The 14,538-nt window shown below is 42.1% G+C and overlaps 1 protein-coding gene across 1 annotated transcript in view; it reads right to left on the bottom strand.

Moving 5' to 3' along the window:
• The window catches only part of MEIS3 (Meis homeobox 3), a 171,534-nt gene that overhangs the window by 17,611 nt on the left and 139,385 nt on the right, over window positions 1-14,538 (bottom strand). The window contains exon 9 of the mRNA XM_033957346.1: window positions 4,278-4,354. Within this exon, the coding sequence (XP_033813237.1) occupies window positions 4,278-4,354 (77 nt within the window). The remainder of the gene's footprint in view (window positions 1-4,277; window positions 4,355-14,538) is intronic.

The raw sequence follows: 14,538 nt of genomic DNA, 5'->3' as shown, positions 1-14,538 counted from the left end.
TGCCTGTCATAAAGGCAGAGGAGGTAAGTCTCTTTCAGCTCTGGAACCAGGGGACATAGGATGAAGGTGAAAGAGATAAACCCAGGAGTAATCTATTCTAAGGAAATACTTCTTAATGGAAAGGGTGATGGATACATGGAACAAACAGTCTCCTGGTGGAGATGGTATAGGTGAAGACTCTATCTGAATTCAAGAAAGCAAAGGTCAAGCGCATATAATTTGTACAGGAGAGATGAGCAGACTGGATAGGCCATATACCAGGGCTACTCAGTTCAGGTCCACAAGCAGGCCAGGTTTTCAAGATCTCCACAATGAATATTCATGAGAGATTTGCATGCACTGTCCTTTTAGTATTCAAATCACTCTCATGCATATTCATTGCAGATATCCTGAAACCTGGCCTGCCTGTGAATCTCAAGGAGCAGAATTGAGTAACCCTGCCGTATGGTCTTTATTTACCATTATTTTGTATGCTTCTATATTTAGAAATACAGAATATGGTAGGAACTAAAAACCATAAAGCCCATCTAGTCTACCTCATTTGAGTTCTGTTGTGTTGGTATAGGCCCAAACTGATGACTTTTCCTTTGTTCTTCACTACTAAAGACCTTCCACGATTATTCCAGGGCTGTTACTACTTTTGTCTCCATCAACTTCCTTGGGGAAGCTGTTCCGGTACATCCACCATCCTTTCTATGAAGAAATATTTTCCAACTTGCTGTCCCGCTTAACTTATACAAGAGCACAGCAGTTTACAATGAAAATAAACGGTAGACAGGAACGCCATTAACGGGATAGGAAAGAATGTTCATCTAGAATAGGGGTAGGCAATTCCGGTCCTCGAGAGCCACAGGCGGGTCAGGTTTTCAGGATATCCACAATGAATATATGTGAGATGGATTTGCATGCCCTGCCTCCTTGAGATGCCACTCTATCTCGTGCATATTTATTGTGGATATCCTGAAAACCTGACCTGCCTGTGGCTCTCGAGGACCGGAATTGCCTACCCCTGATCTAAAACAACAGGTAGCCAAGACAAGGTGCTTACTAGTCCCCCTGAGATAACACCCTAAATGCAATAGCAAAACAATGCAACCTCAATGACTGCTTAAATTGGTCTAATGAGCCCTCAGCTCACGAAGCCTTGAGGAGTGCTTTCCATAGGGTGAGTGCTTAATAGAAAAACACACCAACACGTGTGGCTTCCTGGCAGGCACGGGACAATGCCGGCACCACTAATGTGTAATCAAAGGCATGTATGGGTAAATCTCAATGCCCTCTATTCTTTTCTCATTTATTTGTAGTCCGCACTATTCTCACAAAAGATTCTAGGCAGATAAAAATAATGAAAAAAATATGATATCCATGCAAAATTATTCATTTACTAATCATTAAAAATAAAAAAAAAGTTTTCGAAAGATATCCATAAGAAGAAACGTTTCTTATGTGCGGTTGGAAGATCATTCCAAAGCTTTGTTCCTATAAACTCAAAAGACTTGTTCATCAAAGATTTCAGACGACCGTATGAACTTAAAGAATAGCCAAGCCTCAATCATTGTTTATACCGGGAGGTAGCTCTATTTATTGGGAAAATTATATACTTCATTAAACCTTCTGGTCCCATTCCTTGTAACAATTTATATATAAGTATAACCAAATGAAAATTTATTCTCTTCTCAATCTTCGGCCAATATAATTGATTCAGAAAAGGAGTAACCCGGTCAAAAAAAATATCAAACGCACAGCCTTATTTTGAAGCAATTGCAGCCTAGTTTTTTAATATGTGGTGGGTGGGGGGTGGGTTTTTTTTTTAAAAAGTGTTGGATATTTATAAAGATATGTGTATGGGGTTGAGGGAGATAATTCTTGTGGTGTGAAATTTGTAATAATTTCAAGTGGAAATGTGTATTATGAATTGAATTATTGTACACTTGTTTGAAAATTTATAATGAATAAAGAAATAAAAAAAACCAAAAAAAACAATATAAAGAATTACAGTAATCCAACTGAGGCAGTATGATAGCTCTTACCACCATTTGAAAACTCTCTAAAAATAAAACAGAACATGTGGCCCGTAACTGGCGCAAAACAAACAAACAAAAAAAGACTCTCTTTTCCAATCCATTTATTTGATTCTCAGATGTCAAACCACAATAGAAGCTCTCAATAAAAGATAGTTCTGAAACATGCTGCTCATCACAGGTCCTGGACAAAAGTACAGTGTTGTATGCACATTAACACATCTGTACTTAAGATATATACACCCAGGTAGGGGCCTGTGCACACATATAAAATTTTATGGGTTTCAGCATTTTGCGCTTTAGACCTCCAGGCAATATAAGCACTGCAGGATGTCATTATCGCTCTCAGATCTATAGGAGCTCGAAAGCTGCAACTTCCCTTCTCTCCTTTCCATTCCTCCTCCAGGGACTGGACTGAGGTTCACCCAGGAAATGCATGAAAAACAAATTTCCAGTTTCCTGGAGACTTGCTATGTCACATTTCACAGTGCTCTAAATCCAGCTACACACGAATGACCAGGGCAAGAGAGGTTCCCCCTGCATAAGAAGTACAGCAGGGTTAATTAGATCTGTTAACCAGTACTGCAGCTTTAAGACTTTGCCAGCATGTCCACCATAAAACTTTATCAACAGAGAATTATAACCCTATAAGAAGAAACCCCAAAACATGATTTAAGCACTTACCCCTCTTTTACGAAACCGCAATAGCAGTTTCTAGCGTGGGGAGCCGCGCTGAATGGCCTGCGCTGCTCCCGACGCTCATAGTAATTCAATGAGCATTGGGAGCAGCGCAGGCCATTCAGCGCGGCTCCCCGCGCTAGAAACTGCTATCGCAGTTTTGTAAAAGGAGGCCTTAGTTTATCCAGAAAGCAAAATGGAGAAATGGATGTATGAAAACGTTTTGAGGGGGGATGACTTTGAAATATATAACCAAAATACAAGCAAGCAATCAATGTAACTGTCATGAAAACTGCCGGATGTTAGTTAGTTGCATGTTTCAAGTTTTATTTAAAATTTGATATAAACGCGTATATAAAATTTCTAAGTGATTAACAATATAAAAATAGGCATCTTGAAACATAGAAACGACAGATATTAACCATAACGAACTTGGAGAGGGGTAAAAGGTAGAACTACAGTTTATCAAGAAAAAGCACATAGATGCAAAAACAAAAAACAAAAACAAACCAACCCATTAGGGACGGGTTTAAGAACAGCCAAAAATACGACTGTATTCAAACGTGGCAGGACAATGATTGTGATGAGCAGAGTTGATTTGTCAAGATGATCTTGTTATTTTTCAAAAGCGTCTAAGAAAGCTTTTGAGGGAGCTGTTCTTGATGTAAACTGGATTTTTGGCAGGTCATATGATAACTTTTTACAGAAGCAGCAGAATTTATTCAGAAATGGTCATATGAAGTTGTCATGGGATACATGGTCCAAAAAGAACATATCCATGTCTGGATAATTCTTATGTTGGCTTAGTAAAAGGTATCACAGTCTACAGTCTCCTGTTACTTTAAGTACAGGAAGCAGTGAAAACAAATGGCTGCTAATTGGTCCAATGTTTATGTAACACCAATCATCTCGCTCCCATTCTGGGTAGTAACAGTGAAGTTGGGGTGATTGCCACAAGGTGTTCAGTAGAGAATGACATGGGAACATATTTTTCCACGTCCCCGCGGGAACTCATATTCCTGTCCCGTCCCTGAGAGTTTTTTCCCCGTCCCTGCAAGCTCCGTCCTCATCTGCACAAGCCTCAAACACTTTAAAATCATAAGTGTTCGAGACTTGTGCAGTTAAGGCAGAACTTACAGGAATAGGGCAGGGACAGCGACAAAACTCACGGGGATGGGGGGGGGGGGGGGAAATTGAGTTCCTGCGGGAACGGGGAAAAATTTTTCCTCGTGTCATTCTCTAGTGTTCAGAACTCTCTTCGCAGAGCAGTGCTACGGTATGAGAATGAAAACTAATTTAAAGGCCTCCATGGCACTTTCTGTCTGCTATTACAAAGAGCAACCCAACAGTGAGCTGGAGTTGAAAAAAAAATCTTCCTCCATGATGAGGTACATTTTATATAAGTTCTATTTCAGAATACGCAGGAGGTAAATGAGCTATCCTGTGAGCTCTACCAAGCCCAGGTCATAGGTTGGGATAGATTCCTGCAGGCCTTATACTGGAATGAGAAGCAAAGGAAGAAAGCAGATGAATCTAGTGTATTAAATTGGAATCTTGTAGCTTAGATGAGCCCCTTACCAATTATTGACCTGTAGGATCGTGAGTCCTGTGTCCTGTGCTAGCTGCTTCTTCTGCTCTTCAGAAGGGTATGGGTGCTGCAAAATAGAAAGGATAAAAAGCAAGGGCATCAGGTAGAGAATTCTGCTGTATTCCCATGGTATGGAGAGTAAGACGTGACAAGAGCTAAACAAGGGAGGGCATGGGGAGAGTACACCAGTGGGGAGGAAGGATGAGAGAGGATCAGTACACCAGTGGGGAGGAAGGATGAGAGAAGATCAGTACAACAGTGGGAAGAAAGGATGAGAGAGCATCAGTACACCAATGAGGAGGAAGGATGAGAGAAGATCAGTACTCCAGTGGGGAATAAGGATGAGAGAGGATCAGTACACTAGTGGGGAGGAAGTAATGAGAGAGGATCAATACACCAGTGGGGAGGAAGGATGAAAGAAGATCAGTACACCAGTGGGAAGAAAGGATGAGAGAGGATCAATACACCAGTGAGGAGGAAGGATGAAAGACGATCAGTACACCAGTGGGAAGGAAGGATGAGAAAAGATCAGTACTCCAGTGAGGAAGAAGGATGAGAGAGGATCAATACACCAGTTGGGAGGAAGGATGAGAGAGGATCAGTACACCAGTGGGGAGGAAGGATGAGAGAAGATCAGTACTCCAGTGGGGAAGAAGAATGAGAGAGGATCAGTACACTAGTGGGAAGAAAGGTTGAGAGAAGATCAGTACACCAGTGGGAAGAAAGGATGAGAGAGGATCAGTACACCAGTGAGGAAGAAGGATGAGAGAGGATCAGTACACCAATGGGGAGGAAAGATGAGAGAGGATCAGTACACCAGTGGGAAGAAAGGATGAGAGAGGATCAGTACACCAGTGGGGAGGAAGGATGAGAGAGGAACAGTAAACCAGTGAGGAGGAAGGATGAGAGAAGATCAGTACTCCAGTGGGAAGAAAGGATGAGAGAGGATCAATACACCAGTGAGGAGGAAGGATGAAAGACGATCAGTACACCAGTGGGAAGGAAGGATGAGAAAAGATCAGTACTCCAGTGAGGAAGAAGGATGAGAGAGGATCAATACACCAGTTGGGAGGAAGGATGAGAGAGGATCAGTACACCAGTGGGGAGGAAGGATGAGAGAAGATCAGTACTCCAGTGGGGAAGAAGAATGAGAGAGGATCAGTACACTAGTGGGAAGAAAGGTTGAGAGAAGATCAGTACACCAGTGGGAAGAAAGGATGAGAGAGGATCAGTACACCAGTGAGGAAGAAGGATGAGAGAGGATCAGTACACCAATGGGGAGGAAAGATGAGAGAGGATCAGTACACCAGTGGGAAGAAAGGATGAGAGAGGATCAGTACACCAGTGGGGAGGAAGGATGAGAGAGGAACAGTAAACCAGTGAGGAGGAAGGATGAGAGAAGATCAGTACTCCAGTGGGAAGAAAGGATGAGAGAGGATCAATACACCAGTGAGGAGGAAGGATGAAAGACGATCAGTACACCAGTGGGAAGGAAGGATGAGAGAGGAACAGTAAACCAGTGAGGAGGAAGAATGAGAGAGGATCAGTACTCCAGTGGGGAAGAAGGATGAGAGAGGATCAATACACCAGTGAGGAGGAAGGATGAAAGAGGATCAGTACACCATGGGAAGGAAGGATGGGAGAGGATCAGTACACCATGGGAAGGAAGGATGAGAGAAGATCAGTACTCCAGTGGGGAAGAAGGATGAGAGAGCATCAGTACACCAATGAGGAGGAAGGATGAGAAAAGATCAGTACTCCAGTGAGGAAGAAGGATGAGAGAGGATCAATACACCAGTTGGGAGGAAGGATGAGAGAGGATCAGTACACCAGTGGGGAGGAAGGATGAAAGAAGATCAGTACTCCAGTGGGGAAGAAAGGATGAGAGAGGATCAATACACCAGTGAGGAGGAAGGATGAAAGACGATCAGTACACCAGTGGGAAGGAAGGATGAGAGAGGATCAGCTGTCTTCATGTACACAAGCTATTTTTTTGTGTAGCCCTGTTACAATCTTATAAATTTTCATGCTCTGTCATTGGATTCTCATAACCACGTCAGTCAAAAAAAAAAAAAAAAAAGATTCTTTGCAGGCTACAACATCTTTGTAATGGACACCACCTGTGGATAATTACACTGACCTAATTAAATGTTTTATAGCTAGTAAAAAAAATCTGCAGTCATGCTTCTCAGCAACTAGGCCTTTGGACAGAAAGATTCCTGGATTCAGTCTCCTGAAAGAAGTGGAAGGATTTTCCCATAAAGGGGTACATTTCTCCCTCCGTATTTGCGGTTTTCAATTATTTGCAGTTTTTACCTTGCTGGCTCCTACCCCCCAATTACGTCAGCTTGCATAGAGAAATCACTGATTCCAAGTGTTTACAGAGAAAATCGCTGATTCCCAGCACTTTCTTCACCGTGTTTTGCTTCTCCTTCAGGAACAGGCCAGGTCTCCCACAATGTTATTCGCAGTTTCACCATATTCAAGATGGTTTTTAATAGAAAACAGCAAATAACATATGAAAAAGTTATTTGCGGTTTTTCTGTATTCACGGATCTGTTAGTCCCCTATCACAGCGAATACGGAGGGAGAATTGTACATGTTTTTAACACGGAAGAAAGATTTTTTTTTTCATACAACGGAGTGAAGAATAGTGGGTAAACTGCCAGTGTTTTCATGGAGTCCCTCTAAAGTGCTTCTATATTGTTTTCTTTTCTGCTAGGCCTCTTTTGTTGCAGGTTTCCTCAGTTGGATTCTTAGTCATTTGCAACTAAACTTCATGGAATATTAGAAACCCAGGGATGATCTATTTCTCATTCTTTATCTTTTGTTCCTCACCATCAGGAGCAGGGTCAAACCAGTGCATCTAGTTCTACTCGTCATGTAAAATAAAAATGAAGCTACGACTCCCAGCATGCAGTAGGGTAAAATCAAACCTAGCTCAGCATAATCCCATTTTATGGACTCTGGAGACATCCAGCCACTCTGTTCTTTGAAGATTTCTAGAAGCATACTGGCAGTAGGCCTAAAAACAGTTTACATGGTTCTGTAGAAGTTCTGTAGTGCAGTTTCCAATCTCCCTAGGATTATCACCTTTTCCTAAGGAGATTGTGTTCTCTTGGAAAATGATTAAAATGTATATTTCCATAAGGTGAAGGAAAATAATTCTAACAGTTATTCAAAAGAAGAATTTCACTTCCAAACAGGAAAATAAAGCTTTTCTTTTTTGCTTTCAGATTCATAACAGATGGTCTAACATATAAAGCGTTTCTCTGTCTAAAAAGGACCTGGGGATTGTGGAACTGCCCTGCTGATAAGAGGCCAAAGCAGCATGGCCTCCTGGTTACTTATCTGACAGGCTCATGATGGATGAGGCTGGAGCCACGATTTCAGTCACATTGAGACCTCTTAAGACTCTCTCTCTTTTTTATTTTTTTTTTTGTTGACAGCATGGTGACAGATGAGGGCCTGTGCAGGCCTTCTCCCAGAAGTAGGCCTGGAGAGTAGGCCAAGGAGGAAATGGGGACTGGGCAGTTGCCAGGGGTTACCATGGCCTTGGCAGAAATTCAGACCTCAGTGGAATATCCAATTTTACGCTCGAAAAAGAGGTCAAATCACAGATACTTTTGTACTACTGGTAACCTAGTCCTATGTGTTCTTGGTGTGCACTCGTTACTGACATAAAACAAAACTTCTGAAAAGTTAAAGATCAACTAAACTGTTAACTTTTTTATTATTTAGTTGACTTAACAATGTTGTTTTTGTCTTATGCACACATCCCTTTAATGCTTTTCTAGTTTGAGTTTAAATATCCTTGAGCAGCAGGATGATGGCCTGTTGAGTTTAGAAGACCCTCGATACTCAAAACAGTGTAATATTTGTGCAGGCAGCAATGAGCATATTTTGACGAGTGTTACATCTTCATTAAGGCCTGTCTCATGATATATTTTTCTGTTGTATTGTGTCCTATTTAGTGTTTTTATTGGATTATATGTTTTAAGCTAAATTATATATTGGTTTGGGAGACAGTTTATAAATACTTTTATAAATAAATAAAAATTGATTGGAGATAAGACTACTAACCATCTACATTTTTTTCCTAACTGGAAAATTCAATCATAGTTTTTACCACTGTATATTCCAGGACTTATAGAACATTAGAACATAAGAATTACCATACTGGGACAGACTGAAGGTCCATCAAGCCCAGTATCCTGTTTCTAATAGTGGCCAAACCAGATCCCAAGTACCTGGCAGAAATCCAAAGAGTAGCAACATTCCAAAGCTGAGATTGTGATGTCATAATGCCTCATTCCACCAATGCCTAAGAGCCAACCTCATCAATGATGTCACAATGGTTTGATTATCCTATACTTGGTTCGCATAAGAACATAAGAGCTGCCATACTGGGACAGACTGAAGATCCATCAAATCCAGTATCCTGTTTCCAACAGTGGCCAACCCAGGTCCCAAGTACTTAGCTAGATCCCATGTAATAAAATAGATTATCCTAGAATTTCTGTATTAAAGCAGGAAATAAGACTCCAGGCATGTCGGGTTAAAGCAGTACTGGATTGTCATGTTGTGAAAAAATGAAGCTGGCTAGCAATCATATGAGAGATGTATGGGCTTTTCGTAAGAAGCTGGAAGAAGTCTGAGCCTGGGCTCACCTTGCCTATGCTTGTGGCAGCACATGCCTGTCTGCTATGGAATAGAGGGATTATATGTTATGACAGCTCTATGAATGCACCTTCCTCCCATTGGTTAGTCAGGCTCTTTCTGGTGGTTGATTGGTGGCTTCCAGGGGAAACTGCAAATTCCCCAGAACAACATTATTATTATTGCTATTATTATGTCTTCTTGAGTCATAAGGCATATGGGGACAGACTTAAAGATCTCAATCTGTATACTTTGGAGGAAAGGCGGGAGAGGGGAGATATGATCGAGACGTTTAAATCAAAAAAATTCAAACAATGTCACTCACCCGCAGTGGGCTACCACTCTAAGATCTAACATTAAGATCTAAAACAGGTGGAGAAAAAGCCTTAAAAACTTTTAGCACGCAGCAATCTTTGCTGGTGAGTGACATCGTTTGAATTTTTTGGTTTAATTGTCACTATGATAGTGTTCTTGAGAGACGTTTAAATACCTATGTGGTGTAAACGCGCATGAGTCAAGTCTCTTTCAATTGAAAGGAAGCTCTGGAATGAGAGGGCATAGGATGAAGTTAAGAGGAGATAGGCTCAGGAGTAATTAAGGAAATACTATTTTACAGAAAGGGTGGTAGATGTGTGGAATAGTCTCCCGGTAGAGGTGATGGTGACAGAGACTGTGTCTGATTTCAAGAAAGCCTAGGATAGTCACGTGGAATCGCTTAAAGAGAAGAAAAGATAATAGTTACTGCAGATGGGCAGATTGGATGGGCTATTTAGCCTTTATCTGCCATCATGTTTCTATGTTTATAATTGGCAGTGCATAAAGCAGATAGGCATATTCTGTTCTTGTGTTTCATCGACTCTTTCTGACCAACTGATATCCAACTAAGTGAGGTCCTTTGCAACTGCTTGACCTTCCTAGGCCTCATTTCCCTTCTGGTTTCCAGTTCATGACTTGTCTTGGTATGTATTGTACATCCATTCTTTGTAGATGCTCAAACCATCTAAATCACCCTTGAGGTAATATCTCACTAACTGGTGACTATTTAGTCATTGCCTATTGCTTCGGTTTTAATCTTATCTTGCCGCATGACATGCAGGATTCTTCATAAGCAATATGCATCAAAACCGTCTAGTCTGTCTATACATCTTTGTTCAAGTTAAATTCTTATTGGCCCAGATCTTACTCATTCTGTTCACGACTGATACTACATTACACATTTTAATTTCTTTTTCAGTGGTGTTGTACTCTGTTACTAGACTTCCAAAACAAGTAAATTCTGGCATTTTTCCTAGCCCATCTTCTTTTAATTGATTGCTGGGTTATCCGCTATGTTTAGAGCCATAAACTTAATCTGTTTGGAAAATATTCCAATCTGTTCACCAAAGTGTGTTATTCTGTCTTGAACAGAACTATCAACAAGGCCATACATAGGAGCCAATTTTTCAACATTATTGGGGGTGCATTGGAAATTACCGCTTCCTAGACACAGAAAAAGAGTGTGCTCGATATTGGGGGTGCTCCAGCACCCACAACACCCAGAGAAATGGCTCCTATGAACTTACACCCTAAATGGAGAAACATTAGCCACGACCTCAGCAGAACGAGATTTGGGAGTAATCATCAGTGCAGACATGAAGGCTGCCAAGCAGGTAGAGGAGGCCACATCCAAGGCAAGGCAAATGATGGGATGTATCAAAAGAAGTTTCGTCAGTCGGAAACCAGAAGTCATAATGCCGCTATACAGGACCATGGTAAGACCTCATCTGGAGTACTGTGTGCAGTTCTGGAGGCCACATTACCGTAAAGACGTGATTAGAATCGAGTCGGTTCAGCGGATGGCCACTAGGATGATCTTGGGGTTCAAGGGTCTCTCATACGAAGAGAGACTGAGCAGACTGCGGCTCTACACTCTAGAGGAACGCAGGGAGAGAGGAGACATGATTGAGACATTTAAATACATCACAGGACGGGTCGAGGTGGAAGATGTCTTCCTCTTGCCCAGGGGACCCTCGACCACAAGAGGGCATCCGCTTAAACTCAGAGGAGGAAAGTTTAATAGTGACACCAGGAAGTATTTTTTCACGGAAAGGGTGGTAGATCACTGGAATAAGCTTCCGGTGCAGGTGGTCGAGGCCACCGGCGTGCTTGACTTTAAAAGTAAATGGGACATGTACGTGGGATCCCTACATAGCACGAATCACTAGCATCTAGACTTATCGGGGTGGGTCAGTAGAGTGGGCAGACTTGATGGGCTATAGCCCTTTTCTGCCGTCATCTTTCTATGTTTCTATGAATAAATCAGTAATTGGCTTAACTGGAGAATTTCCTACAGGGAGATTGTTGCAACTTGAAAAAATGATCTTGCAAGGCCACATCATCTGCAGAATCGAAGTTCTCTAACTGCATGTTTTCAAGTCATGTGACTCCTGTATTTTTAATTCCTGCTGTATTTTGCATTAACCAGTCCATGGCTAGGCTGAATAACAATGGTGACAATACCCAACCATGATTGTCTCCAGTTACTATTTTAAACCAGATGGTCTCGTGGCTCAAAGCTCTATCATACGAAGAAAGGCTGAACGAATTGCGGCTATACTCTCTCGAAGAACGTAGGGAGAGAGGGGACATGATTGAGACGTTTAAGTATGTCACTGGTCACATCAAGATAGAAGATGATGTTTTCCTTCTTAGGGGACCCTCGGCCACAAGAGGACACCCGCTGAAAATAAAGGGCGGGAAGTTTCATGGCGACACCAGGAAGTACTTCTTCACTGAAAGAGTGGTGGACAGCTGGAATAAGCTCCCAGTTCAGGTGGTTGAGGCCAGCAGCGTGCCAGTTTTTAAGAACAGTTGGGATGCTCATGTTGGATCTCTACGAGGGAAAAGGTCATCAGAGAGCGATTAACTAGGGGGGTGGGTCAATGGAGTGGGCAGACTCGATGGGCCTTGGCCCTTTTCTGCCGTCACTTTCTATGTTTCTATGTTGTAGCCGTCTTCCTTCACTGTTCTCATACAGGTTTTCCATATCTTTGATGAACTTGGCAGGTGTTCCACATAATGTCATAATTCTTTGTTGATGCTTTTGAATGCAGTTTCAAAATCCATAACTCTTTGGGTCTTATACACAGGAATTTATTCTAACACTTTGCGTAGACCAACCATTTGTTGTATTTAGGCCCTGATTCTATAAATGGCGCCTGAAGTTAGGCATCTAAATCGGCAGCGCCTAACTTAAATTTTTTAATTGGTATAATTGGCACTAATTGAAAGAGCCATTAAAACTGATTTTAAAAACAATTTAATTAGCCTGTAGGTGCCTAACTTGATAGACGCCTACTGCCTTGCGGTGCCTACACAGCAAGTATTCATGGTTAGTGGTGGAGTTTGGGCATAGATTGAGTTAGGTGCTTGTAGACGTCTATTTTAGGCACTGCTACATTAAGCTACGAAAACCCTGGTTTAATATATCGGTGTCTAAGTTGATTTAGGCGCTGCTAGGTGTGATTCTACTAATGACGCCTAACTTTGATTGACATGGTAGGTGCTGCTTTTCTGGGCACCTACTGAGTTAGGGGCTGATTATAGAATCTGGCCCTTAATAAATCTCAATAAATAAATAAAATAAAACACATGAAAGGCAATTCTATAACTGGGTGCATGCAGTTATGCCTGACGTGCGCATAAATTGCGCCAGTTCATAGTCTTAAGCGTGCGAGACAGACGCGCGCTGACAAACGAGCGCTGACAATTCAACGCAAGAATTCAGCGCGCCAAAGAAAAACCTTCTTTTAAAGGGCTCCGACAGGGGGTGTGGGGGGGAACCCCCCTTTACTTAATAGGGATCGCGCTGGCATTGGGAGGGCTTTGGGGGGGTTGTAACCCCACATTATACTGTAAACTTAACTTTTTCTCTATTTTTACCCTGGCATAGTTTTAGTCCCCATATCACTGTATGCTTCTCAAGGGAGATGTGCATCTAATTTACCCTTACCCGTATCACTCTATGCCATTCTTAAGGAGATGTGCATCTAGTTTACCCTTCAAGCCTAGAACGGTGGATTCTGCAATTACTTCCTCTGGGAGAGCATTCCAGGTGTCCACCACTCGCTCCATGAAACAGAACTTCCTGATATTCGTCCTGGACCTGTCCCCCCTATGTATTATCCTATCATGTCATGGCCTAAAATGTACTGTCGGGCACTGCTCATCCTTACTAGGCTACTGACGGTCACCACTGATTTTCATCAGCTAGCCAGTTAGGCACATGGCCAGATAGAAGCATCTAAAAGGTTGGCCTATCTTTGGCCATTAGTCTTAACTGGCGAGCTGATAAAAATCAGCTTAGCTGGCTAAATGCGAGCCACTGACCTGTGCCCCGGATATTCAATGCCAGCGACCCCTGCATTGAATATCCGGGATCATCGGAAGCCTCCCACAGTTCAATATTGGGCCCTTTATTTTTTACTTCTGATGCTGATAACCAGAAACAAAAGATGCTTAGAGATAAGAATGGAATTTTGAAACTGTAACTTGGGATTAGCTGGAGAGGCAGAGATGAATGGGAGGCAAAGATCTGCGATGCTGGAACAGCAGCGGCAACAGGAGACCACCAAATAGCCAGAGAGAAGCAGCAGAATGAAAAAGCTTTCATGCACAAATACAAACACTAGCCTGATGTGGCCACATTTTGCTTTCCAGGTTGTGTCAGGGGCATGCTAGAGGGGAATACAGCAAAACTTACTTCCCTCTAGAGCGGGGGTCGGCAACCTTTATAAAGCAAAGAGACAATTTATCCTACAAATTAGAACCAAGATTTGCAAGAGTAGAAGAATTAAGCCTTTTTCTTATTTTTTTATAATTTGTAATTTCACTTTGATTATCTCCCTGCAATTTAGATCGTTCCTCTAAATTGAGGTCCATTAAGGAGTTATATCCATTAAGAATTGATTTTGCTTCCGGTAGGAATGTGAATATTTCTTGTTTTGCCTCTTTTTACATGATGGATTATGACTCTGTATTGCTTTAACAAATTGTATTACTTGTGAATAATATGATAATAAATAAAAATAAAATAAAAAAAAGATTTGCAAAGAGCCGCAATGGGTAGAGAAGGGAGTTTGAGGTATTCCAGGTCTCTCACGCTCTCTTCCCTCCACAGGGTCTAGCTTCTCTCCCCTCCAACCCCTCACACGTCTCTGCACCTCTCTTCCTTCCCTCCCTCCCTCCCCTGCCCGTCCCCCTCCTTCCAATCCATAGCCAAGGTTCTCTCCCATCTCCAAGCACCAACCCTTTAATCTCCCTCTCAACCCCACAATCCCCCCCTGCTCCTCCAACCTAAGGTCGCAATCACTCTAGCTCACATTCTACAATATTTTTCTATAAGTACAGATTAGACTTCTGTATTCTGATAATCACAGATTAAAAGTCCACTTGAGGTCCGATTCAATAAGGCCCTCGACTTATTATAATTCACTTCCTCATGAATTTCGACAGTTAGATTGTTCCAGAACATTGCGGCAAGCCAGAAAAATGCCCTATCCCTTGTGGTTGCCCAGTGCGCCTTGGAAAGATGTTTGCATCAAGAGCCTATAG

This window comes from Geotrypetes seraphini, chromosome 8, assembly GCF_902459505.1.
Source record: "Geotrypetes seraphini chromosome 8, aGeoSer1.1, whole genome shotgun sequence".
Taxonomy (NCBI): Eukaryota; Metazoa; Chordata; class Amphibia; order Gymnophiona; family Dermophiidae; genus Geotrypetes; species Geotrypetes seraphini.
This window is presented reverse-complemented; position numbering and strand designations above follow the sequence as displayed.